Below are 22,693 nucleotides of genomic sequence, written 5' to 3' on the forward strand. Positions count from 1 at the left end.
AGAATGGTACTCAGTGATGTGTTGTGTTGGATTTACCCCAAACAGAAAGTTAATTTCTTTGCCACATATTTTGCAGTATTACTTTAGTGCCTTATTGCAAACAATATCAATTAGTTTAGTATTGTGGAGTAACTACAATGTTGTTGATCCATCCTCAGTTTTCTCATGTCACAGCCAATGAACTATAACTGTTTTAAAGTCACCATTGGCCTCATGGTGAAATCCCTGAGCGGTTTCCTTCCGCTCTGGCAACTAAGTTAGGAAGGACGCCTGTATCATTGTAGTGACTGGGTATATTGATACACCATCCAAAATGTAATTAATAACTTCAACATGCTCAAAGGGATATTCAATGTTTGCGTTTTTATTTTTTCCATTCTACCAACAGGTATCGTTCTTTGCGAGGCGTTGGAAAACCTCCCTGGTCTTTGTTGTTGAATCTGTGTTTGAAATTAACTGCTCGACTGAGGGACCTTACAGATAATTATATGTGTTGGGTACAGACATGAGGTAGTCATTAAAAATCATGTTAAACACAATAATTTGCACACAGAGTGAGCCCATGTAACTTATTATGTGACTTGTTAAGCACATTTTTTACTCCTGAACTTCTTTAGGCTAGCCATAAGAAAGTGGTTGAATACTTATTGACTCAAGACATTTCATCTGTTCATTTTTAATGAATTAGTACACATTTTGAAGAACATAATTCCAGTTTGACATTATGGGGTATTGTGTGTAGACCAGTGACAAAAAAATATATAAATGTAATCCATTTTAAATTCATGTTGTAATACAACAGAATGTGGAAAAACAGTCAAGGGGTGTGAATACTTTCTGAAGGCAATGTAGACAATGTAGCTTCACCTTATGGCAGTGGTTCCCACTGCCCTTGAATAGAAAATGGTCTTGTGAAGCGTTTAAACCTCAAATTCCCCCAGAAACAAGAGTCCCACACATACAGTTCCCCTTTCTATTTTCCTATCTTCTCATGCCAGTACCTCACAATAGCACCACTTCAAATACTCTGGTGTGGCCTGAGCTTCCCAGTAGCCTACTGTATGGTCTATTTAGAGAAATATTTGGCTCACACATACACCTCACTCTCTTTTATCTCCACTCTGAGAAACCCTACTGAACTGTCAGTCACTTTCTGGGAAGCTCATCTCAATCCAGGGCATCATGAGCTGTAAAAAGGTATTGCTAGCTAGCTATACTTGGAGATACTGTGCTGTGTCCCTGCCTCTCAGCCTCATAATATAGAAAGGAGCATGGGATGACCCTCAGAAAGACCAAACCCACCACAGTCCCTACTCCCTAATCCTACCCCACTAAGCCCCCTAGACAGCCAGGGAGTCAGGGACTTACTGCTTTATGTAATCTCGACCACAGTAGCCTGTTCTTTTTCCATGACATCACAATCTCATGTTGCCTCTCTGACTGAGTGCTCTGTTCAGAGTTGGAACTCGGGACGGCTCAAGGTTCCGTTGGGCTATTGTGTCGGAACATGTCTGCATCACAAATGGTACCCTATTCCTTATTATGTAAAGTGCACTACTTTTGACCAGGGCCCCATAGGGCTATGGTAAAAAGTACTGCACTATGTAGGGAAGAGGGTGCTATTTGGGATACATATGGTTATTCTCCCACCACTACACTCTTAGAAAAATGAGGTGCTATGTAGAGCCTAAAATGGTTCTTCAGCTGTCCACATAGGAGAAACCTTTTGAAGAACATGTTTTGGTTCCAGCGAGAACCCTTTTTGTGTTCAACGTGGAACCCTTTACACAGAAGGGTTCTCCTATGGGGACAGCCGAAGAACCCTTTTGGAACCCTTTTTGTTGTTGTTGTAAATCTATGCATTAAATCCTACATTCACACATGATCCAAGCACTAAATCCTGCCCGTCTCTCTCTCCCACAGGGTGGCATGTATGTATTTCAGCTCTTTGACTACTATGCAGCCAGCGGTGTGTGCCTTTTGTGGGTTGCATTCTTTGAATGTATTGCTGTAGCCTGGGTTTATGGTACGTCTACTCTGGAATATAATGCTCTGTCTGTGTATGTCTGTATAGGAGCTGTGGTCCTTAAATGTCCCTAAAGGGCCCCGTCAGTGAAATACATTCACAACCACTCCAAGCTGTATAGAGACGTCACAGTTCTGTCTCAATTTATTGTTGCATTATATCGCCGGACACCGTTAAAATTACATCTAGACCTAGACAGGCTGTGTCCCAGTTTAAAGAGGAACACGAGATAGAATACTGTCTCCATCAGAAATGGTACCCTATAGTTCCTATAGTGGACATCTTTCTGACCACAGCCGTACTATAAGCCCCTGGTCTAAAAGTAGTGCACTATAAAAGGAATATAGGGCCCCTATTTACATCAATCTGACAAAATGCGTCTATTTTTTTTTCTCTCCTATCAGGCGTTGATAATTTCTATGATGCGATTGAAGACATGATTGGCTACAGACCAAATGCCTGGATGAAATGGAGCTGGTCTTTTATCACACCTCTTCTTTGTGTGGTGAGTCTTATGTTCATTCACATTAACTTTGTCTCAAATGGTACCCTTGCTATATTTGTATTCTATATAATGTAACCTATGGGCCCTAGTCAAAAAATAAGTGCACTACATATGGAATAGGGTGCCATTTGGGATTCAGGCTCCTATAGAAAAGGATAGAGAGTGATATATCTGTAAATATCTGTCAACCCCCCCCCCCCCCCCCCCACACACACTCAAACATTGTACTACTACAACAGCAGCGTGTGTGTATGTGGGTTCGCGTGCCCGTCCATCCGCTGGATTTGCTGTGAAAATCCACAATTGACTCAGTAAGTTCAACAACGCTGAACCCAAGATGGAATGGCCATCTGCCTGCTAAAAGAGAGGAGACAGACAGACAGACAAACAGTGGATTCCTTCCCATCGGAGCTAGGGGTAGGGTCGTAGATTTGGGAGGTGGGGTCGTAGATTTGGGAGGTAGGGTCCTAGATTTGGGAGGTGGGGTCCTAGATTTGGGAGGTAGGGTCCTAGATTTGGGAGGTGGGGTCCTAGATTTGGGAGGTAGGGTCCTAGATTTGTGGGGTAGGGTCCTAGATTTGGGAGGTAGGATCCTAGATTTTGAGGTGGGTGGTCCTAGATTTTGAGGTGGGTGGTCCTAGATTTTGAGGTGGGGGAGGTCCTATGATAATTTGCTTAACAAAAGTGGCCAGGCTCTGTAAGATCATATCCCCTCCTGTTTGGCCCTGGTGGTTAAAGGTTAACCGGTGGTCCTGCATCCCTGGAAGTTAAAGGTTAACCGGTTTCCCTGCCCCTGGTGGTTAAAGGTTAAAGGGTAACCGGCAGCCCTACATCCCTGGAAGTTAAAGGTTAACCGTTGGCCCGGTGTCCCTGGAGGTTAAAGGTTAACCGTTTGCCCGGTGTCCCTGGAGGTTAAAGGTTAACCGTTGGCCCTTACTCCCTGGTAGTTAAAGGGTAACCGTTGGCCCAGCATCCCTGGTAGTTAAAGGGTAACAGTTGGCCCTTCCTCCCTGGTAGTTAAAGGTTAACCGTTGGCCCAGTGCTCCTGGAGGTTAAAGGTTAACCGTTGGCCCTTCCTCCCTGGTAGTTAAAGGGTAACAGTTGGCCCTTCCTCCCTGGTAGTTAAAGGTTAACCGTTGGCCCAGTGCTCCTGGAGGTTAAAGGTTAACCGTTGGCCCTCTGTCCATGGAGGTTAAAGGGTAACCGTTGGCCCTGCCTCCCTGGTAGTTAAAGGTTAACCGTTGGCCCAGTGCTCCTGGAGGTTAAAGGTTAACCGTTGGCCCTTACTCCCTGGTAGTTAAAGGGTAACCGTTGGCCCAGTGCTCCTGGAGGTTAAAGGTTAACCGTTGGCCCTCTGTCCATGGAGGTTAAAGAGTAACCGTTGGCCCTGCCTCCCTGGTAGTTAAAGGTTAACCGTTGGCCCTCTGTCCATGGAGGTTAAAGGGTAACCGTTGGCCCGGAGTCCCATGTTGTGTGTGCTTGCTGGATTAAAACTGTTGAGGCATTTGGGAAATGTGGTGCTTGGCTCCGTCCGGAGGCTAATCCTGTTTAATCTCATTGAATCTCCTGTGTCTTAACAGCCAGGAAACATAGTGCTATTTGTTCTCTTGAGACGGACTAAGGAGAGATTAAGGAGAACTCAAGGAGAATGAAAGGGACTAAGGAGAATTTGAGGAGACTATGTGTTAGTGGATGTCAATTACTACCAGCTCTGATATTATTATAATTTTAGACGCCATAATTGTATATGGCTGTAACTTTATCAATTACGTCAATAATTGTTTTCATTTTAATTTGTTTTCCAAAATGCTCATGAAACAATAGGTGTTTGTCTGAATGAATTGAAAGACTCGGTTTGCATAATTTTTTTTTTTTTTTTCCAGCATCAAGTATTGTATTGCTGAGAACAAGAACGTTTTCCAGTAGATCCCTTGTTTTGAAACTGATAGTTAGCTAGTGCAAGCTGGCACTGCAAATGTACCAGAACGCCAAACCGTTTCCTCATTGTCAGACATTGGAGAATTTGAGTTAGCATTAATATATTTACCGTCCGTTGGTGTTTTCTCTCTGCCTCCAGGGTTGCTTTGTCTTCTCCTTGGTCAAATACAAACCTTTGACGTACAACAAGGTCTACGAGTACCCCGACTGGTCCATCGGCGTGGGCTGGACTCTGGCCCTGGCTTCTATGATCTGTATTCCTATGGTGGTGGTCATCAAGATCATCCAGTCCGATGGACCACTCATAGAGGTTAGTACACAACTCCTATAACTCTAGCCCCCAGGCCCCTCAGTTCTAGACACTACACCCTAAGCCCTATCCCCCAAGCCCCTTGGTTCTAGACACTACACCCTAAGCCCTATCCCCTACCCCTAGGTTCTAGACGCTACACCCTAAGCCCTAGCTCCTACCCCTAGGTTATAGACCCTAGACCCTAAGCCCTAGCTCCTACCCCTAGGTTATAGACCCTAAGCCCTAGCTCCTACCCCTAGGTTCTAGACCCTACACCCTAAGTCCTAGCTCCTACCCCTAGGTTCTAGACCCTACACCCTAAGTCCTAGCTCCTACCCCTAGGCTCTAGACCCTACACCCTAAGCCCTAGCTCCTAGCCGTAGGTTCTAGACCCTACACCCTAAGCCCTAGGTTCTAGACCCTACACCCTAAGCCCTAGCTCCTACCCCATGGTTCTAGACCCTACACCCTAAGCCCTAGGTTCTAGACCCTACACCCTAAGTCCTAGCTCCTACCCCTAGGTTCTAGACCCTACACCCTAAGCCCTAGCTCCTACCCCTAGGTTCTAGACCCTACACCCTAAGCCCTAGCTCCTACCCCTAGGTTCTAGACACTACACCCTAAGCCCTAGCTCCTACCCCTAGGTTCTAGACCCTACACCCTAAGCCCTAGCTCTTACCCCTAGGTTCTAGACCCTACACCCTAGGTTCTAGACCCTACACCCTAAGCCCTAGCTCCTACCCCTAGGTTCTAGACCCTACACCCTAAGCCCTAGCTCCTACCCCTAGGTTCTAGACCCTACACCCTAAGCCCTAGCTCCTAGCCCTAGGTACTTCATGTAGTTCAGAAGCTTCATCTTGACCTCTTGACTGATATAGTGGACATCCCAGCAAAGTTGTGATTAAGCCAGTAGAAGTCGGTGAGTCTTGAGGTCATTTTTTTAAGTTGATCCATCTGTAGCAGGTACACTTGCCGTCATATAATCATACTTGTACAGTATATTGGTATTTAGTGGAGTTAAACAGAGCTTTTTTTTGTTGTTGTCCCCACCCAGAGGATCAAGGCTGTGGCAGCTCCGCTGGGAGGTGCTAGCTCCCGTCCAGTCGACCACCGTCCCAAGGGCATGTCCGCCGAGCTGGCCTACCCCCTGGACCCTAACGGGAACAACGGCCTGATCAAGCCCACCCACACTATTGTAGAAACTATGATGTGAGCGCTCTCTGTGAGAGGAACGAATTTTAAAAAAAGAAAAAAAAAAAGAGAAAAAAAGAAATGACCCGCTTTCTATGTTATTATACTATATTATCACTAAACTAGTTATAGGACCAGGTTTACATTGCTATGTATCTGCACTAGGAGTCTTCTTCTTGTTTTTGTTTTCTACAGAGGAAGTTACATTATTGGTTTCCTGTCTTATGTTTTTAATATTTTTTTATTAAACTATTGTTATTAATATTACTGTTATTACGATTCATGTAGTTAGAAGGAAATGTAGATTTCCATGCCACTTGGAGCAAGCAGAATCAGTACATGGTCCATTTGTACTTCTTCTTCTTCTTCTTCTTCTTCTTCTTTCCCGTAGAACTATAAGCGGTCGTCTCTATTTTAGGAATCTTTTCTTCTTCTTCTTCTTTTTTTTTTTACAGAGAAGAAAATACATAATAGAAAAAAGGGGCGTATAAAACCGTAAGAACTAAATGTGTGTCATGTTTTTGAGCAGTAACATTGGACTATGTCCTGTTTGTATCTCCTGTTTGTATCTAGATCAACCTAGCCCCTCTCTCTTCTCAGCTTAACTAATGTCTATAGTACGATAATATCGTGGAGGTGGTGCCCCCCGCTTTGTATACAGTGAGATTAGTCGAGTGTTGTTCGTCGTCGATGTTTGTTGTAAAATTACAACTGAACCTGAACGTGCCTCCACTACTAGGCAGCGTTCATGGTCCAGAGCTTCTCATCTACAGTTGCTAAAAAGTTAGGGTTTTAAAATCCTGCCCCAGTCTGCAATACTGGTTTTTGACACACCTATTTGCTAGAAGGTACTTGAGCACCTTGCAGTAATTGTTCTGTCTGTATAAATAACACTGCAGTACAACCTAGCTTTTTAGTGCTGGCAACTGTACCTGGCCCTGACTGTGGAGGTACAAACCTGTCCTCCTTGTACAGTGTCTAGTGTACATACATACAGGCAGCCCAACTCCATGTTAAAGTAGACTATACTATGCTGGTGAAGGACACTACTGCTACATGCCATCCATCCCAGTGCATACAGTAGCTACATCATACGTCTTTCAAGTCTGTGATTTAATTATCTGCACTAAGTAACGAAGTGAGTTTTTTTCCTTTATTCTTAGTGTTTTAGTCTGTTGTTGTATCGCTGGCTATAGATAGAGGACATGACATAGTGGCAAGTTAATACCAAGCACAACATCACACTATATAATGCATAAAGCATCTCTTGAGTCTGTCTCTCTAATGGATTGACAGGAGCATAAAGGACCTGCCACAATAACTTTACGCATTAATGTAAACTCCCCATACAGTAAATATGGATCATAAATCGCAAATATTGATTAAGGAACCATTCAAAATACAAGCAGACTGCTTCTCAATCACATCGATCAGATCTTTCTATTGAATTTCTGCTGGCTAGGTCAGTGTACGTTCTGATGTGATGATAATACATATGGTAATTTGATTAATATACTAACTTATACTATCCACTTCCTCCAGCCTTTTCACACTCCCTGTCTATCGGTCGTCATATCTTAGTTTAGTTTTAAATATTATATTAGTACAGCTTTTCAAAGAGGCAGAAACAATTCAAACAAAAGCCTTGTTGGAATTTGAAGAGTTTATGATAAAACAATGCAAAGATATTCTTAGAATGGAATGTTGAAATGTGAAACCCCATGTTGTGAAACGGAAGCTTCGCTTAATTCTATTGATTCTATTCCATAAACATTTGAAAAATCTTCTTTTTTTTCCCCCCTGGGGGGTATAAATTCAGAACGTTTAGTTTATTGTACTTTGATTGTTTTTCAATCACGTTTTTGCCTTTTTGTAATTCAAAATGTAAAATGACCACCCCGTCTCCAGTTACTAATACTTCCTGAGGATGAATCGTCATTTAACAACACTGTTAATCAACAAAACTGCAATTTGTAATGTGCAATACTTCGTAGAAAGATAAGTATTTTATAACTCTGTTTTTCAAATAGGTGGTACTTTTAACTTTGTAGAGAGAAATAAAAATATAAAAAACTTGCTTAAACAATGCAAGAGACAAAATTACGACAATTTCAGGGGCCAATGAAAACCTACCACAAAATCTTATGCCATAATATCAACAAAGAAACAACGTTCAATGCAGTAGTATCGCTTTCTGTCATAACACACAGAATTTGATTCATTTTTATCAAAAATATTACACGTTTTAAAATATCTGGAGTTGCAATGAAAAGTTATCCTGCCATTTTATAATGACTATCTCAAATCTGATTTGGTAGTCGGAATTGGCCTGTGAGGTATAGGTGACATTCTGAAATGATGCTGCCGCCAAACATAAGCCTGTCTTATCTACCGTAGTGCTGTTTGTTTGTACAGAAGATGTATTATGTCGCACAGAAACGAACCGCTAGTTGTTAGCTAGCTAGATACCTGAAACAAACCGCTAGTTGTTAGCTAGCTAGATACCTGAAACAAACCGCTAGTTGTTAGCTAGCTAGGTACCTGTAACAAACCGCTAGTTGTTAGCTAGCTAGATACCTGAAACAAACCGCTAGTTGTTAGCTAGCTAGATACCTGAAACAAACCGCTAGTTGTTAGCTAGCTAGGTACCTGTAACAAACCGCTAGTTGTTAGCTAGCTAGATACCTGTAACAAACCGCTAGTTGTTAGCTAGCTTGGTACCTGTAAAAAAAAAAAAATGCTAGTAGTTAGCGAGCTAGGTACCTTACAGGTGTTGTATCAAAGAAGCTTACTGAAAAACCAAATGAGAATACATTATTACAGTGAAGATATTGACACCCAGTCCCATCGCTGGAGATTGGAGAAGTCTCTGCTTGTGTCCTAAAATGGCACCCTATTCCCTACATAGTGAACTAATTTTGACATAGGTCTCTGGTCAAAAGTAGTGCGCTATATAGGGAATAGGGTGCCATTTGGATCGCATTCTCCATTTCCATTGAGATTAGCTGTCTATAATCAGACAGGCTACTGATCCCTACAGATAGAAAACAAAATGTTAAAGTTATTTAACTCTCCTGCCTCGTACATTACATGTCATTACATACCAGCCCATCCTTTTTTAAGAATGTACAAGGGGAAATGTTTTTAATCCATGAAGAAGAAACATTTTTCAAATACAATTTGAAAGATTTTATTTTTTATTTCTATGGCGCTAAATAACCTGTAAAACAAAAATGTGTGTTTAAAACAGGGTTTTACTGAGAAAAACATTAAACCTTTTTATTTCTTAATAAAAAAAAAAAACATTTTTGGAAAAAAGCTTTTTGCTTTTCTCATGTGTAGTGTCCTTTAGTGAGTCTATAGGCCACAGAATAAAGCAGGGATCTTGCACTTTAGTCACTCGACATTCACGACCCCAATAATAATAACTGATTGGATTTACAGAGCGCTTTACAAAGTAAGGGGGAAGCTCACCTCATCCACCACCAATGTGTAGCCATGGCAGCCATTTTGAAAAATAAATCCCACCACACAACAGCTCTCATGGTGGAGAGGTGAGGAAGACCCATTGCTGGGAGTATGGACCCAGTGCTCCCTCCCAACCCCCCCTAAAGCAGCTACATCACAGGCTTATCCAGGGCAGTTTAGCCTCTTGTCCCCTATGACCCCACAACAATGTTGGTTCCAAGGCAGACTATTTAAATTCTGCACATAGGCTACTGTATGACTTAAGACATATAGTTAGTAGTACACATTCAGCATTGTGATGTAGTGTCACAAGAGGGTTGATGCATATTTAAAAGGGCCTTTTGAATCAAGGTAAATCCCATTGAAATATACCTATCATCAAATTGACTGTAACCATGAAAATTAAGGATGCCTGCAGATTTGTTAGCGTTTAAAGTTTAAAATTGACCTCGCACATTTTATATAAAGACTCATACAATTTGGTAGGCCATAACTGTCATACTAGTGCAGAGGGTATGGTCAAATAGAAAAGGCAGAAGTGATAACTAGTTATTTTCCAACCATGAAACAAAATCATGGTTACAAACTAAATCTTAATTTGGATAAATGTTACATATTTGTTACACGATAGTGTATCCGCTGAAATACTCAATGTTATTTCAGACTGAGAAGATGAAACCAAGAAAAATACATATTCCCATTACTTTAATGCCACCTTAGTCCATTATCATAATTCATAAACACATCAGGTATGCAAACCACACATTACTTTTGAAATTGATCACTTAGAAAATAAAGATAAGCCTAATGCTTTGTATCTGTCTTGGAATAAGCATGGAGGCCTTGGAGAAAATCCATAGCCTAGTCTCAGATCATGTTTGTGCTGTCTTGTCAACCCCTATGGTTCCGACTCACCATTGGCGTTAACAAAAAACACAAACCGATCTGGGACCAGGCTAGCGGAACCATGCCTCAACAATCAGATTACAATACAGCAGCACCACGTCTTCTGCCTTTGATCCTGCCTATGCTGTGGTGGACAGCCAATGGACTTGATGGTGGACAGCCAATGGACTTGATGGTGGACAGCCAATGGACTTGATGGTGGACAGCCAATGGACTTGATGGTGGACAGCCAACGGACTTGATGGTGGACAGCCAACGGACTTGATGGGTTGACCATAGCTTCTAACATCTTCTCTCTCCCACGTACCTTATAAAGACCAAACTGATTTATGTGGAGATATATGCCATCTATTGTACTGCTGTTCTTCATATCATTGCTTTGTGTGGTTATTGACTGGTTTTTACATTTGTAGTGATGGAAAAAAAAGCATATTTTTAGTAAGTGTCCTTCGCTTTGATATAGGTGACATTCGTAATTTGACAACTTTGTGAGGGAAAAATAAAAATATGTTTAAAAAAAAAATGTATTGTTAATCATTTATTTGATATATATTGTATATATAGTATTTTTTTTAAACACAGAAATACCTTTACATAAGTATTCAAACCCTTTGCTATGAGACTTGAAATTGAGCTCAGGTTCACCCTGTTTCCATTGATCATCCTTGAGATGTCTCGACAACTTGATTGGAGTCCACTTGTGGTAAATTCAATTGATTGGACATGATTTGGAAAGCCACATACCTGTTTATATAAGGTCCCACAGTTGACAGTGCATGTCAGAGCAAAAACCAAGCCATGAGGTTGAAGGAGTTCTGTGGAGATGAGAGAACCTTCACAATGGACAACCATCTCTGCAGCACTCCACCAATCAGACCTTCATGGTAGAGTGGCCAGACAGAGGCCACTTTTCAGTAAAAGGCCCATTGCAGCCCACTTGGAGCCAAAAGAAACAAGAGACCAAAAGAAACTAGCTTCTCGCGGGTTGGATGAAACCAAGATTGAACTCTTTGGCCTGAATGCCAGGCATCATATCTGGAGGAAACCTGGCACCATCCGGTGAAGCATGGTGGTGGCAGCATCATGCTGTTAGGATGTTTATCAGCGGCAGGGACTGGAAGACCAGTCGAGGGAAAGATGAATGGAGATGAATGGAGAAAAGTACAGAGAGATCCTTGATGAAAACCTGTTCCAAAGCGCTCAGGACCTCAGACTGGGGCGAAGGTTCACCTTCCAACAGGACAACGACCCTAAGCACACAGCCAAGACATCGCAGCAGTGGCTTTGGGACAAGTCTCTGAATCTCCTTGAGTAGCCCAGCCAGAGTCCCGACTTGAACCCGATCAAACATCTCTGGAGAGAGACCTGAAAATAGCTGCGCAGCAACGCTCCCCATCCAACCTGACAGAACTTGAGAGGATCTGCAGAGAAGAATGGGAGAAACTCCCCAAATACAGGTGTGCCAAGCTTGTAGCATCATACCAAAAAAAACTCAAGGCTGTAATCGCTGCCAAAAGGTGCCTCAACACAGTACTGAGTAAAGGGTCTGAATACTTATGCAAATTTGATATTTCAGGTTTTATTTATTTATACATTTGTTTTTGCTTTGTCATTCATTATGGGGGTATTGTGATGTCATTATGGGGTTATTGTGATGTCATTATGGGGGTATTGTGATGTCATTATGGGGTTATTGTGTGTAGATTGATGAGGGGGAAAAAAACAATTGAATCCATTTTAAAGTAAGGCTGTAAACGTAACAAAATGTGGAAAAAGTCAAGTGGTCTGAATACTTTCCAAATGCACTGTTTACAATTGGCCTGAATTCTGTTTCAGCTAATCAGCACCCAGGACCCAAAACTCCCAGTTTATAATAGTCATGTAAGAGAAGCCCGATGATCTTACACGTTGATACAAATGTCTTAATACACGGAGACAAAACACCATGAACGACCAGCTTTACTGGCACATAAAAACCCAGATCTCAAACCACTCATATGAGATTCCATTTTGTATGATGAAGAAATGACTTAAATGTTTAATTAAGCTCAACCGCTTATCTTTTCCAATGAGTAAGAAGACATGGATGTGTTATGGAATGGTGGGGTAAACTTTGGGCACCATTATCTCCTGAATGTTTTGGCATTCATGTCCAAAAAGTAACTTTCTGACCACTTCTACCATGCTCAAATATGTATGGAAAGTTATGTTCAAATCAAAAAGAGTGAGTTCAAAAAGGGATTGAAATCAAATGGAATGACCCTATATCAAATCAAATGGAATGACCCTATATCAAATCAAATGGAATGACCCTATATCAAATCAAATGGAATGACCCTATATCAAATCAAATGGAATGACCCTATATCAAATCACATGGAATGACCCTATATCAAATCAAATGGAATGACCCTATATCAAATCAAATGGAATGACCCTATATCAAATCAAATGGAATGACCCTATATCAAATCAAATGGAATGACCCTATATCAAATCAAATGGAATGACCCTATATCAAATCACATGGAATGACCCTATATCAAATCAAATGGAATGACCCTATATCAAATCAAATGGAATGACCCTATATCAAATCAAATGGAATGACCCTATATCAAATCACATGGAATGACCCTATATCAAATCAAATGGAATGACCCTATATCAAATCAAATGGAATGACCCTATATCAAATCACATGGAATGACCCTATATCAAATCAAATGGAATGACCCTATATCAAATCAAATGGAATGACCCTATATCAATTTTGGCTGCCAGTGGATATGTTATTGCAATAATAGCAATAATACTTTTAATTTGCACCTTTCCAGATGCCCAAAGGACACAGTAACACATAACATGGTAAACATGAACATCAGAATACTAAACTGCGTTACAACAGAGGTGCATGGTTCCCATTTTGTTGTTGTCGCTAAATCAACAACGCATAGGAAACAAACAACGACAACTTCCAAGTACACCCTGAGGTCCATTCCATCAGGCAACAGCCCCTGAAACTCTATGTCACAACGTGTAGCTGTACAGTTGCTGTAGACAGAGGTTAGGGGCAGAGAGGCAGCAGTAGCTCAGTGAAAACAACAATATGGGCAGATTAAAACCTCATGATAAAAGATGTCCCACACTTGTCTGGGTTCATTTTCACAATGAGTCTCGGAGCAGGAGTGTTGATCTAGGACCAGGTCCCCTCTGTCCATAATCTTATTTATTATAACCTAGAATGTGAAACTGATCCTACATCAACACTCCTACTCTGTGAACACGGATCCCTGGTTGGCGAGATCTGTTGGCCCTAGGGGAAGACAGTCCATCCTTAAAATAACTGCAAGTTATTTCTTTAAGTAAGGTTAAGTTAATAAGTTTTCCATTCTGTGTCTGCCAGAATTCTCCAGATATAGCTTTTTATGGCAGATAATATCTTCTTGGAAAAATTTGGCATTTGTGATCTTGTCTTAATACAACTCAGATGTTCTAACTTCCTCTCTTTCTCCCCCCCCTCTCTCCCCCTCTCTCTCCCTGTCTCTCCCCCCCTCTCCCCCTCTCTCTCCCCCCCCTCTCCCCCTCTCTCTCCCTCCCTCTCTCGCTCTCTCTCTCTCTCTCGCGCGCTCTTTCTCTCTCTGTCTGTCTGTCTCTCTCTCTCTCTCCCCCCTCTCTCTCTCTCGCTCCCTCACTCTCTCTCACTCTCTTTCTCTCCCTCTCTCTCTCTCCCCCCTCTCTCTTTCTCTCTCTCTCGCTCCCTCCCTCTCTCTTGCTCCCTCGCTCTCTCTCTCCATTTCCCTCCCCTCAAAATGTGGTCTCTAGCTCATGTGACTGGGTTGGCTGGTTGCTTTCCTATGACGGTGAAAAACAGGAAGTGTGTGACAGTTTAATTCTGATCTACTCTGCACTGTCCATAACTGCATCTGCCGAAGACACGGAACTGCTGTGTGCACCATTTAAGACCAGCTAGCATGCCAGGCAGAGAGCTGTTCATTAGGCACCAAATGTTAGAAAACAGACTGAAAAAGGGAGGGACTACCTCTACTTGTCCAATAAGAAACATTTTGTGTGTTGAAAAGCATTTTGCTACGTTTTGCTACCTTTTGGACTAAGGACTAAGGACCCTACAGTTTGCACCATGCAGGCCGGCCAGAAGGCTAGAACAGCAGGTTAGGACAGCTGGTTAGGACAGCATGTTAGGACAGCAGGTTAGGGCAGCAGGTTAGGACAGCAGGTTAGGACAGCAGACTAGGGCAGCAGGTTAGGACAGCAGGCTAGGACAGCAGACTCAGACAGAAGGCTAGGACAGCAGACTAGGAAAGCAGGTTAGGACAGCAGGCTAGGACAGCAGACTAGACAGAAGGCTAGGACAGCAGACTAGACAGAAGGCTAGGTCAGCAGGCTCGGACAGCAGACACAGACAGAAGGCTAGGACAGCAGACTAGGACAGCAGGTTAGGACAGCAGGCTAGGACAGCAGGCTAGGACAGCAGGTTAGGACAGAAGGTTAGGACAGAAGGCTAGGACAGCAGGTTAGGACAGCAGACTAGGACAGAAGGTTAGGACAGCAGGTTAGGACAGCAGATTAGGACAGCAGGTTAGGACAGCAGGTTAGGACAGCAGATTAGGACAGCAGGTTAGGACAGCAGGTTAGGACAACAGGCTAGGAAAGCAAGCTAGGACAGAAGGCTAGGACAGCAGGTTAGGACAGCAAGGGTTAGGACAGCAGGCTAGGACAGCAAGTTTTAGGACAGCAGGCTAGGACAGCAGGCTAGGACAGCAAGGTTAGGACAGCAGGCTAGGACAGAAGGCTAGGACAGCAGATTAGGACAGCAGGTTAGGACAGCAGGTTAGGACAGCAGGCTAGGACAGCAGATTAGGACAGCAGATTAGGACAGCAGGTTAGGACAGCAGGTTAGGGCAGCAGGTTAGGACAGCAGGTTAGGACAGCAGACTAGGGCAGCAAGTTAGGACAGCAGGATAGGACAGCAGACTAGGACAGCAAGTTAGGACAGCAGGTTAGGACAGCAAGGCTAGGACAGCAGGCTCAGACAGAAGGTTAGGACAGAAGGTTGGGACAGAAGGCTAGGACAGCAGGTTAGGACAGAAGGTTAGGACAGCAGATTAGGACAGCAGGTTAGGACAGCAGGTTAGGACAGCAGGTTAGGACAGCAGATTAGGACAGCAAGTTTAGGACAGCAGGCTAGGACAGCAAGGTTAGGACAACAGGCTCGGACAGAAGGCTAGGACAGCGCGCTAGGACAGCAGGCTAGGACAGAAGGCTAGGACAGCAGATTAGGACAGCAAGTTAGGACAGCAGGCTAGGACAGCAGATTGGGACAGCAGATTAGGACAGCAGGTTAGGACAGCAGATTAGGACAGCAGGTTAGGGCAGCAGATTGGGACAGCAGATTAGGACAGCAGGTTAGGACAGCAGGTTAGGACAGCAGGTTAGGGCAGCAGATTAGGACAGCAGGTTAGGACAGCAGACTAGGGCAGCAGTTAGGACAGCAGGCTAGGACAGCAGGCTCAGACAGAAGGCTAGGACAGCAGACTAGGAAAGCAGGTTAGGACAGCAGGCTAGGACAGCAGACTAGACAGAAGGCTAGGACAGCAGACTAGACAGAAGGCTAGGTCAGCAGGCTCGGACAGCAGACACGGACAGAAGGCTTGGACAGCAGACTAGGACAGCAGGCTAGGACAGCAGGTTAGGACAGCAGACTAGACAGAAGGCTAGGTCAGCAGGCTCGGACAGCAGACACGGACAGAAGGCTTGGACAGCAGACTAGGACAGCAGGCTAGGACAGCAGGTTAGGACAGCAAGGTTAACAGAAGGTTAGGACAGAAGGCTAAGACAGCAGGTTAGGACAGCAGACTAGGACAGAAGGTTAGGACAGCAGATTAGGACAGCAGTGTGTGTGTGTGTGTGTGTGTGTGTATGTGCGTGTGTGCGTGCGTGCGTGTGCGTGTGTGCGTGCGTGCGTGCGTTCGTGCGTGTGTGTGTTAGGGATAATGTAAATTCCTCATTAACAACAAAACATTTAATGTTTAAAAATCTGGAGCTTCCTCTTTTGGTTGCAATAAACACATTTAAAGAACTACATGAATCACCTATGAACACAAACCGTGTAGCAAAAACATCTTTGTTTATTTAGTCATCTTTTTCTCTTCAAGGTGTAGCAGTATTTTCCTTATACAAAATCTCAATAACCTCTTTTTTATTGTGCTCCGATACGTCCAGGGAGAAAATATGATATAAAAATACTATAAAGACAATAGAACATTAATTTTACACCTTAAAAAAATGAAGAGTTTCATTCCAAAACGCTATATATCCATTTACAGAAATGTTGGTAAATTAGCGTTTATTGTTTAAATAAATATTGAAAGAGATTGGTGTGGTTTTTTCTCTCTCACTATCTTATCATGGCATGGGGTTGTTCAGTGACAGACATGACATTTGTGTATAATCTATCACTTGACGGTTTCATTTTCAGAGAGACATAATTCGTGATTTCTGTTGCAAAACGCTACATATCCAGTTTCACACAGTCAAATGTAACAAATGACCCACATTTTTAATGAAGGAATGTGTACATGATGCATTTGTTGACATCAATATATATATATATTTTTTAAACAAATAATTGAATACAGTAATATGAGATATTTATGTAAAACATTTGACATTTTTTTTGTCATTCAGCAGATGCTCTTATCCAGTGCATTTATGTTAAGATAGCTAACCACATATCACAGTCAAATATACAGGATACAAACAGTCTATTCAGGCCTAACAATGGATATATAGTGTTTGGCAATGAAACTCATAATAAAAATCATATGCATCTAAAAATGTTTAATTCAAAAATTTGAGAACAGTAATATTTTACGAACACATGAAGGTACCCACAAGCAATCACTTCAGAGGAAAAACACAAATGTAAAAAAAAATAATAATAATTGGTGGATATAGGGTTTTGGAAATAAACTCTTCAAATACACACTATCATTGCATACATATATTTGACCTTTGACCTTTGAAATGCATAGGGATGATCACATGTAAAATGCCTCAAAAGCTTGTTAAACTCTAACCTTAAGAAACACTTTTGTTTTTGCCACTTCATGATGCGTAGAAAAACACCTGTCTTCAATCTCAACGTTTTATAATTCGTACATGAAGATAACTACAGTACACGTAACACTCGTTGTTATGCCATCGAAATGAATTGAGAATTTCCCCGTTTACAAAATGGTATTCTTGATTTATGAATACAGGCCCAGAATTATGAAAATGCCTTTGACATTGGCCTTCCATTACCAGGGATAGATTTTGGTGGAGTTGCATAAATGCTACAGAGAGAGAGAGAGAGAGAGAGAGAGAGAGAGAGAGAGAGAGAGGAGAGTGGGAGAGAAAGAAAGAAAAAGAGAGAGGAGAGGAGAGGATAGAGAGAGAGAGATAGAGAGAGAGAGAGTGAGAGAGGAGAATGGGAGAGAGAGAGAGAGAGAGGTGAGTGGGAGAGAAAGAAAGAAATAGAGAGAGGAGAGGAGAGGAGAGGAGAGGAGAGGAGAGGAGAGGAGAGTGGGAGAGAGATAGAGAGAGAGAGAGCGAGTGAGTGAGAGAGGAGAATGGGAGAGAGAGAGAGCGAGAGAGCGAGAGAGAGAAATGAGAGTGGGAGAGAAAAAACCTATGACATTTCAAATGTTTTTTTTATTTTTTATTTCACATTTGTTTACTTTCTATTTCACTTGCTTTGGCAATGTAAACATGTTTCCCATGCCAATAAGACCCCTTAATTTGAATTGAATTGAATTAAGAGAGAGAGAGAGAGAGAGAGAGGAGAGAGAGAGAGAGAGAGAGAGAGAGAGAGAGAGAGAGAGAGAGAGAGAGAGAGAGAGAGAGAGAGAGAAGGTGAAAGACAGAGAGAGAGAAGAAAAGAGAGAGAGGGTATGATAAGTTATGAGAAAGGAAAGATACATAAGCAAGGGAAGGAGAGAGAGTGAGAGAGAAAGGAGAAAAAGAAACTGTCTATAATTCTGTGGCCAGGGCCAGTTCCGTGGGCAATAATACAAGCCTGAACAGAGACGGTGATTGTTCTTATGAGAATTCTCCAAAACAATGAGTGCTTTCTACTTCATAGACACAACTGGTGCTTTCCAACACAGGGTATAAACGGGACTCTGGATATGTGTCCCAAATGGCACCCTATGGGCCCTGGTCAACAGTAGTGCACTATCCTATGGGCCCACGGTCAACTGTAGTGCACTATCCTATGGGCCCTGGTCAACAGTAGTGTACTATCCTATGGGCCCTGGTCAACAGTAGTGCACTATCCTATGGGCCCACGGTCAACAGTAGTGCACTACATAGGGAAGGGTGCCATTTGGAAGGTATCCCGGGGCAGGGAAAATATTTGGAGTAATGCTCAGTTAATTACAAGTGAAACGTGTTTTGGGGTTTGCTGCTCTGGGGACCAAGAAAATAGCTTCACAAATAGATTTTTGAAGAGAAGGCAGGAATTTTCTTGACCACATGAGAGATAAAGGGCTAATAATAGGCCTAAATATAGTCTTTCTCAATAACAAGCTAGTGGAGGCAGAGGTTTTCCCACTTGCAAACATGTTTTCTGAGAAATCTTAAAGAGACGCTTGTTTACTTGTCGACTGCTCACCGGTATGTAATACACTCCGATGACTTAGAAAGATAATACAGATAATTGTTTGCCTGGAAAGAAACTAAGTTGTAGCAGCTTTTCTAATTTTTCCAAACATCTTTATGCTTGCCTGGCTTTAGTAACTGGCATTGGTAACTGGCATTGGTAACTGGCATTGGTAACTGGCATTGGTAACTGGCATTAGTAACTGGCATTGGTAACTGGCATTGGTAACTGGCATTGGTAACTGGCATTGGTAACTGGCATTAGTAACTGGCATTAGTAACTGGCATTGGTAACTGGCATTGGTAACTGGCATTAGTAACTGGCATTGGTAACTGGCATTGGTAACTGGCATTAGTAACTGGCATTGGTAACTGGCATTGGTAACTGGCATTGGTAACTGGCATTGGTAACTGGCATTGGTAACTGGCATTGGTAACTGGCATTGGTAACTGGCATTGGTAACTGACATTGGTAACTGGCATTGGTAACTGGCATTGGTAACTGGCATTGGTAACTGGCATTGGTAACTGACATTGGTAACTGGCATTGGTAACTGGCATTGGTAACTTGCATTGGTAACTGGCATTAGTAACTGGCATTGGTAACTGGCATTGGTAACTGCCATTGGTAACTGGCATTGGTAACTGGCATTGGTAACTGGCATTGGTAACTGGCATTGGTAACTGGCATTAGTAACTGGCATTGGTAACTGGCATTGGTAACTGGCATTGGTAACTGGCATTGGTAACTGTCATTAGTAACTGGCATTGGTAACTGGCATTGGTAACTGGCATTGGTAACTGGCATTAGTAACTGGCATTGGTAACTGGCTTTAGTAACTGGCATTAGTAACTGGCATTAGTAACTGGCATTAGTAACTGGCATTGGTAACTGGCATTGGTAACTGGCATTAGTAACTGGCATTGGTAACTGGCATTAGTAACTGGCATTGGTAACTGGCATTGGTAACTGGCATTGGTAACTGGCATTGGTAACTGGCATTGGTAACTGGCATTGGTAACTGGCATTGGTAACTGGCATTGGTAACTGGCATTGGTAACTGGCATTGGTAACTGGCGTTGGTAACTGGCATTGGAAACTGGCATTAGTAACTGGCATTGGTAACTGGCATTAGTAACTGGCATTGGTAACTGGCATTAGTAACTGGCATTGGTAACTGGCATTGGTAACTGGCATTGGTAACTGGCATTGGTAACTGGCATTAGTAACTGGCATTAGTAACTGGCATTGGTAACTGGCATTGGTAACTGGCATTGGTAACTGGCATTGGTAACTGGCATTGGAAACTGGCATTAGTAACTGGCATTGGTAACTGACATTGGTAACTGACATTGGTAACTGGCATTGGTAACTGGCATTGGTAACTGGCATTGGTAACTGACATTGGTAACTGACATTGGTAACTGGCATTGGTAACTGGCATTGGAAACTGGCATTGGTAACTGGCATTGGTAACTGGCATTGGTAACTGGCTTTGGTAACTGGCATTGGTAACTGGCATTGGTAACTGACATTGGTAACTGACATTGGTAACTGGCATTGGTAACTGGCATTGGTAACTGGCATTGGTAACTGGCATTGGTAACTGGCATTGGTAACTGGCATTGGTAACTGACATTGGTAACTGGCATTGGTAACTGGCATTAGTAACTGGCATTGGTAACTGGCATTGGTAACTGGCATTGGTAACTGGCATTGGTAACTGGCATTGGTAACTGACATTAGTAACTGGCATTAGTAACTGGCATTGGTAACTGGCATTAGTAACTGGCATTGGTAACTGGCATTGGTAACTGGCATTGGTAACTGGCATTAGTAACTGGCATTGGTAACTGGCATTGGTAACTGCCATTGGTAACTGGCATTGGTAACTGGCATTGGTAACTGGCATTGGTAACTGGCATTGGTAACTGGCATTGGTAACTGGCATTGGTAACTGGCATTGGTAACTGACATTGGTAACTGGCATTGGTAACTGGCATTGGAAACTGGCATTAGTAACTGGCATTGGTAACTGGCATTGGTAACTGGCATTGGTAACTGGCATTGCTAGCTAGACATGCTAGAAGGTGCATGTTATTTGATCTTTCTTGACCACATTGTAAGTAGTGTACTGAAACTGGTCTCTGAGAACATGAAAAAAGTAGCGAAACACAGAGAGGAACGTTACTAACTTGTTCCAGGATCTATTTGTGCTTTTCTTGCTCCAACTCCGACAGTCGTTGTTTGGCGTGACGACCACAGTCTTTTTTAAAGACAGCACAAACAGAACTGGTTCCAGGCTAGAACGTTTCCCAGTGAGAGAAACTGAAGGACGTTGCTGAGTTCCAGTCACACTCAAAACTCATTGTCAGCCAAGAAACCCAAAGACCTCGTCCTCTTGTCCTTTGCTTCTACCTAGTGGTTGACGAAACATGTCATATCAAGTTTGTACCAAAGTACAGTATATCTAATCTTGTTGCTGATATGATGCAGTACTAATAGGAACTCTTTTGGGGCTGCCGAATGTTTTGGGAGACTGGATGAATAGGAACATACCAGATCACCAATGTAAAGATTTGAGCACGGTAAATATCGTTGCGATCGAGAGTGCGTAAGACCATGCGTTCATTACTTTTCTACAGTATAACGACGACAGCAATGTACTGTAATTCATTTTAAAAACACTTCAATTCTCTGTTTATTTCTACCATTAAATGTTTGTTTTTAAATCTCTGACCTCTTGCCCCTGGTTTGTGATTAATGAGTGTTCTCTGTCATTCGACCTTAATATCAAATCAAGCAGAAGGATTCCTCATAGACCAGAGAGGGAAGGATGACACGATCCTTTACCATCCATGTTTCATAACCAATATTCATAGTAGTTATTGATTATATGGGTTAATAATAGGTGGACTAAGCAGATATGTTGTTACCTCAGGGTCGTGGTCAGAAGAAAACTATCTGGACTTTTTTTTTCGTTTTCTGTTGTTTCTAACGTTTTTGAAAATGTTTTCTGTTGTGTGTCCTAATGAAAACCAAGACTTTGCTGCCATTGGTCATTAGTACATTAGTACAATGGCACATAGTTTATTAATACCAAGAACACTATTCACTCTGTATCGCAGAAATTCAGCGCTGTTGAAAGACTGTTCCCACAGTAGTAGTGTTCTCACATATGTCGACTCAATCGGAAGAGGACTGGCCAAACCTCAGAGCCTGGTTCCTCTCTAGTTCTGGCCTTTCTAGGGAGTTTTTCCTAGCCACCGTGCTTCTATACCTGCATTGCTTGTTGTTTGGGGTTTTAGGCTGGGTTTCTGTACAGCACTTTGTGACATCAGCTGATGTAAGAAGGGCTTTATAAATAAATTTGATTGATTGATTGAATCGGAAATCACCTTAAAATTACTAGCACAGAATCTATAGCCCTTCATGGATACAGCTTGAATATAGCCTCAAATCTATTAACAGAGAGGTTGTTGCTTCAGGTTGACCTGGGGGTCAAATGAAAGCAGGCCTCAGTGTCCTCTGTGCTACTTCAGGTTGACCTGGGGGTCAAATGAAAGCAGGCCTCAGTGTCCTCTGTGCTACTTCAGGTTGACCTGGGGGTCAAATGAAAGCAGGCCTCCGTGTCCTATGTGCTACTTCAGGTTGACCTGGGGGTCAAATGAAAGCAGGCCTCAGTGTCCTCTGTGCTACTTC

At 42.6% G+C, this 22,693-nt stretch overlaps 1 protein-coding gene across 1 annotated transcript in view; it reads left to right on the forward strand.

The window, feature by feature from the left end:
- Positions 1-10,839, forward strand: part of LOC110528591 (sodium- and chloride-dependent taurine transporter) — a 46,400-nt gene extending 35,561 nt beyond the window's left edge. The window contains exons 11-14 of the mRNA XM_036984208.1: positions 1,924-2,026; positions 2,431-2,531; positions 4,609-4,779; positions 5,816-10,839. Coding sequence (XP_036840103.1) covers positions 1,924-2,026; positions 2,431-2,531; positions 4,609-4,779; positions 5,816-5,974 — 534 coding nt within the window. The 3' untranslated portion in view covers positions 5,975-10,839. The remainder of the gene's footprint in view (positions 1-1,923; positions 2,027-2,430; positions 2,532-4,608; positions 4,780-5,815) is intronic.
- Positions 10,840-22,693: the final 11,854 nt, after the last annotated feature.

The sequence above is a fragment of the Oncorhynchus mykiss genome, chromosome 7 (assembly GCF_013265735.2).
Source record: "Oncorhynchus mykiss isolate Arlee chromosome 7, USDA_OmykA_1.1, whole genome shotgun sequence".
NCBI classification, from domain to species: domain Eukaryota; kingdom Metazoa; phylum Chordata; class Actinopteri; order Salmoniformes; family Salmonidae; genus Oncorhynchus; species Oncorhynchus mykiss.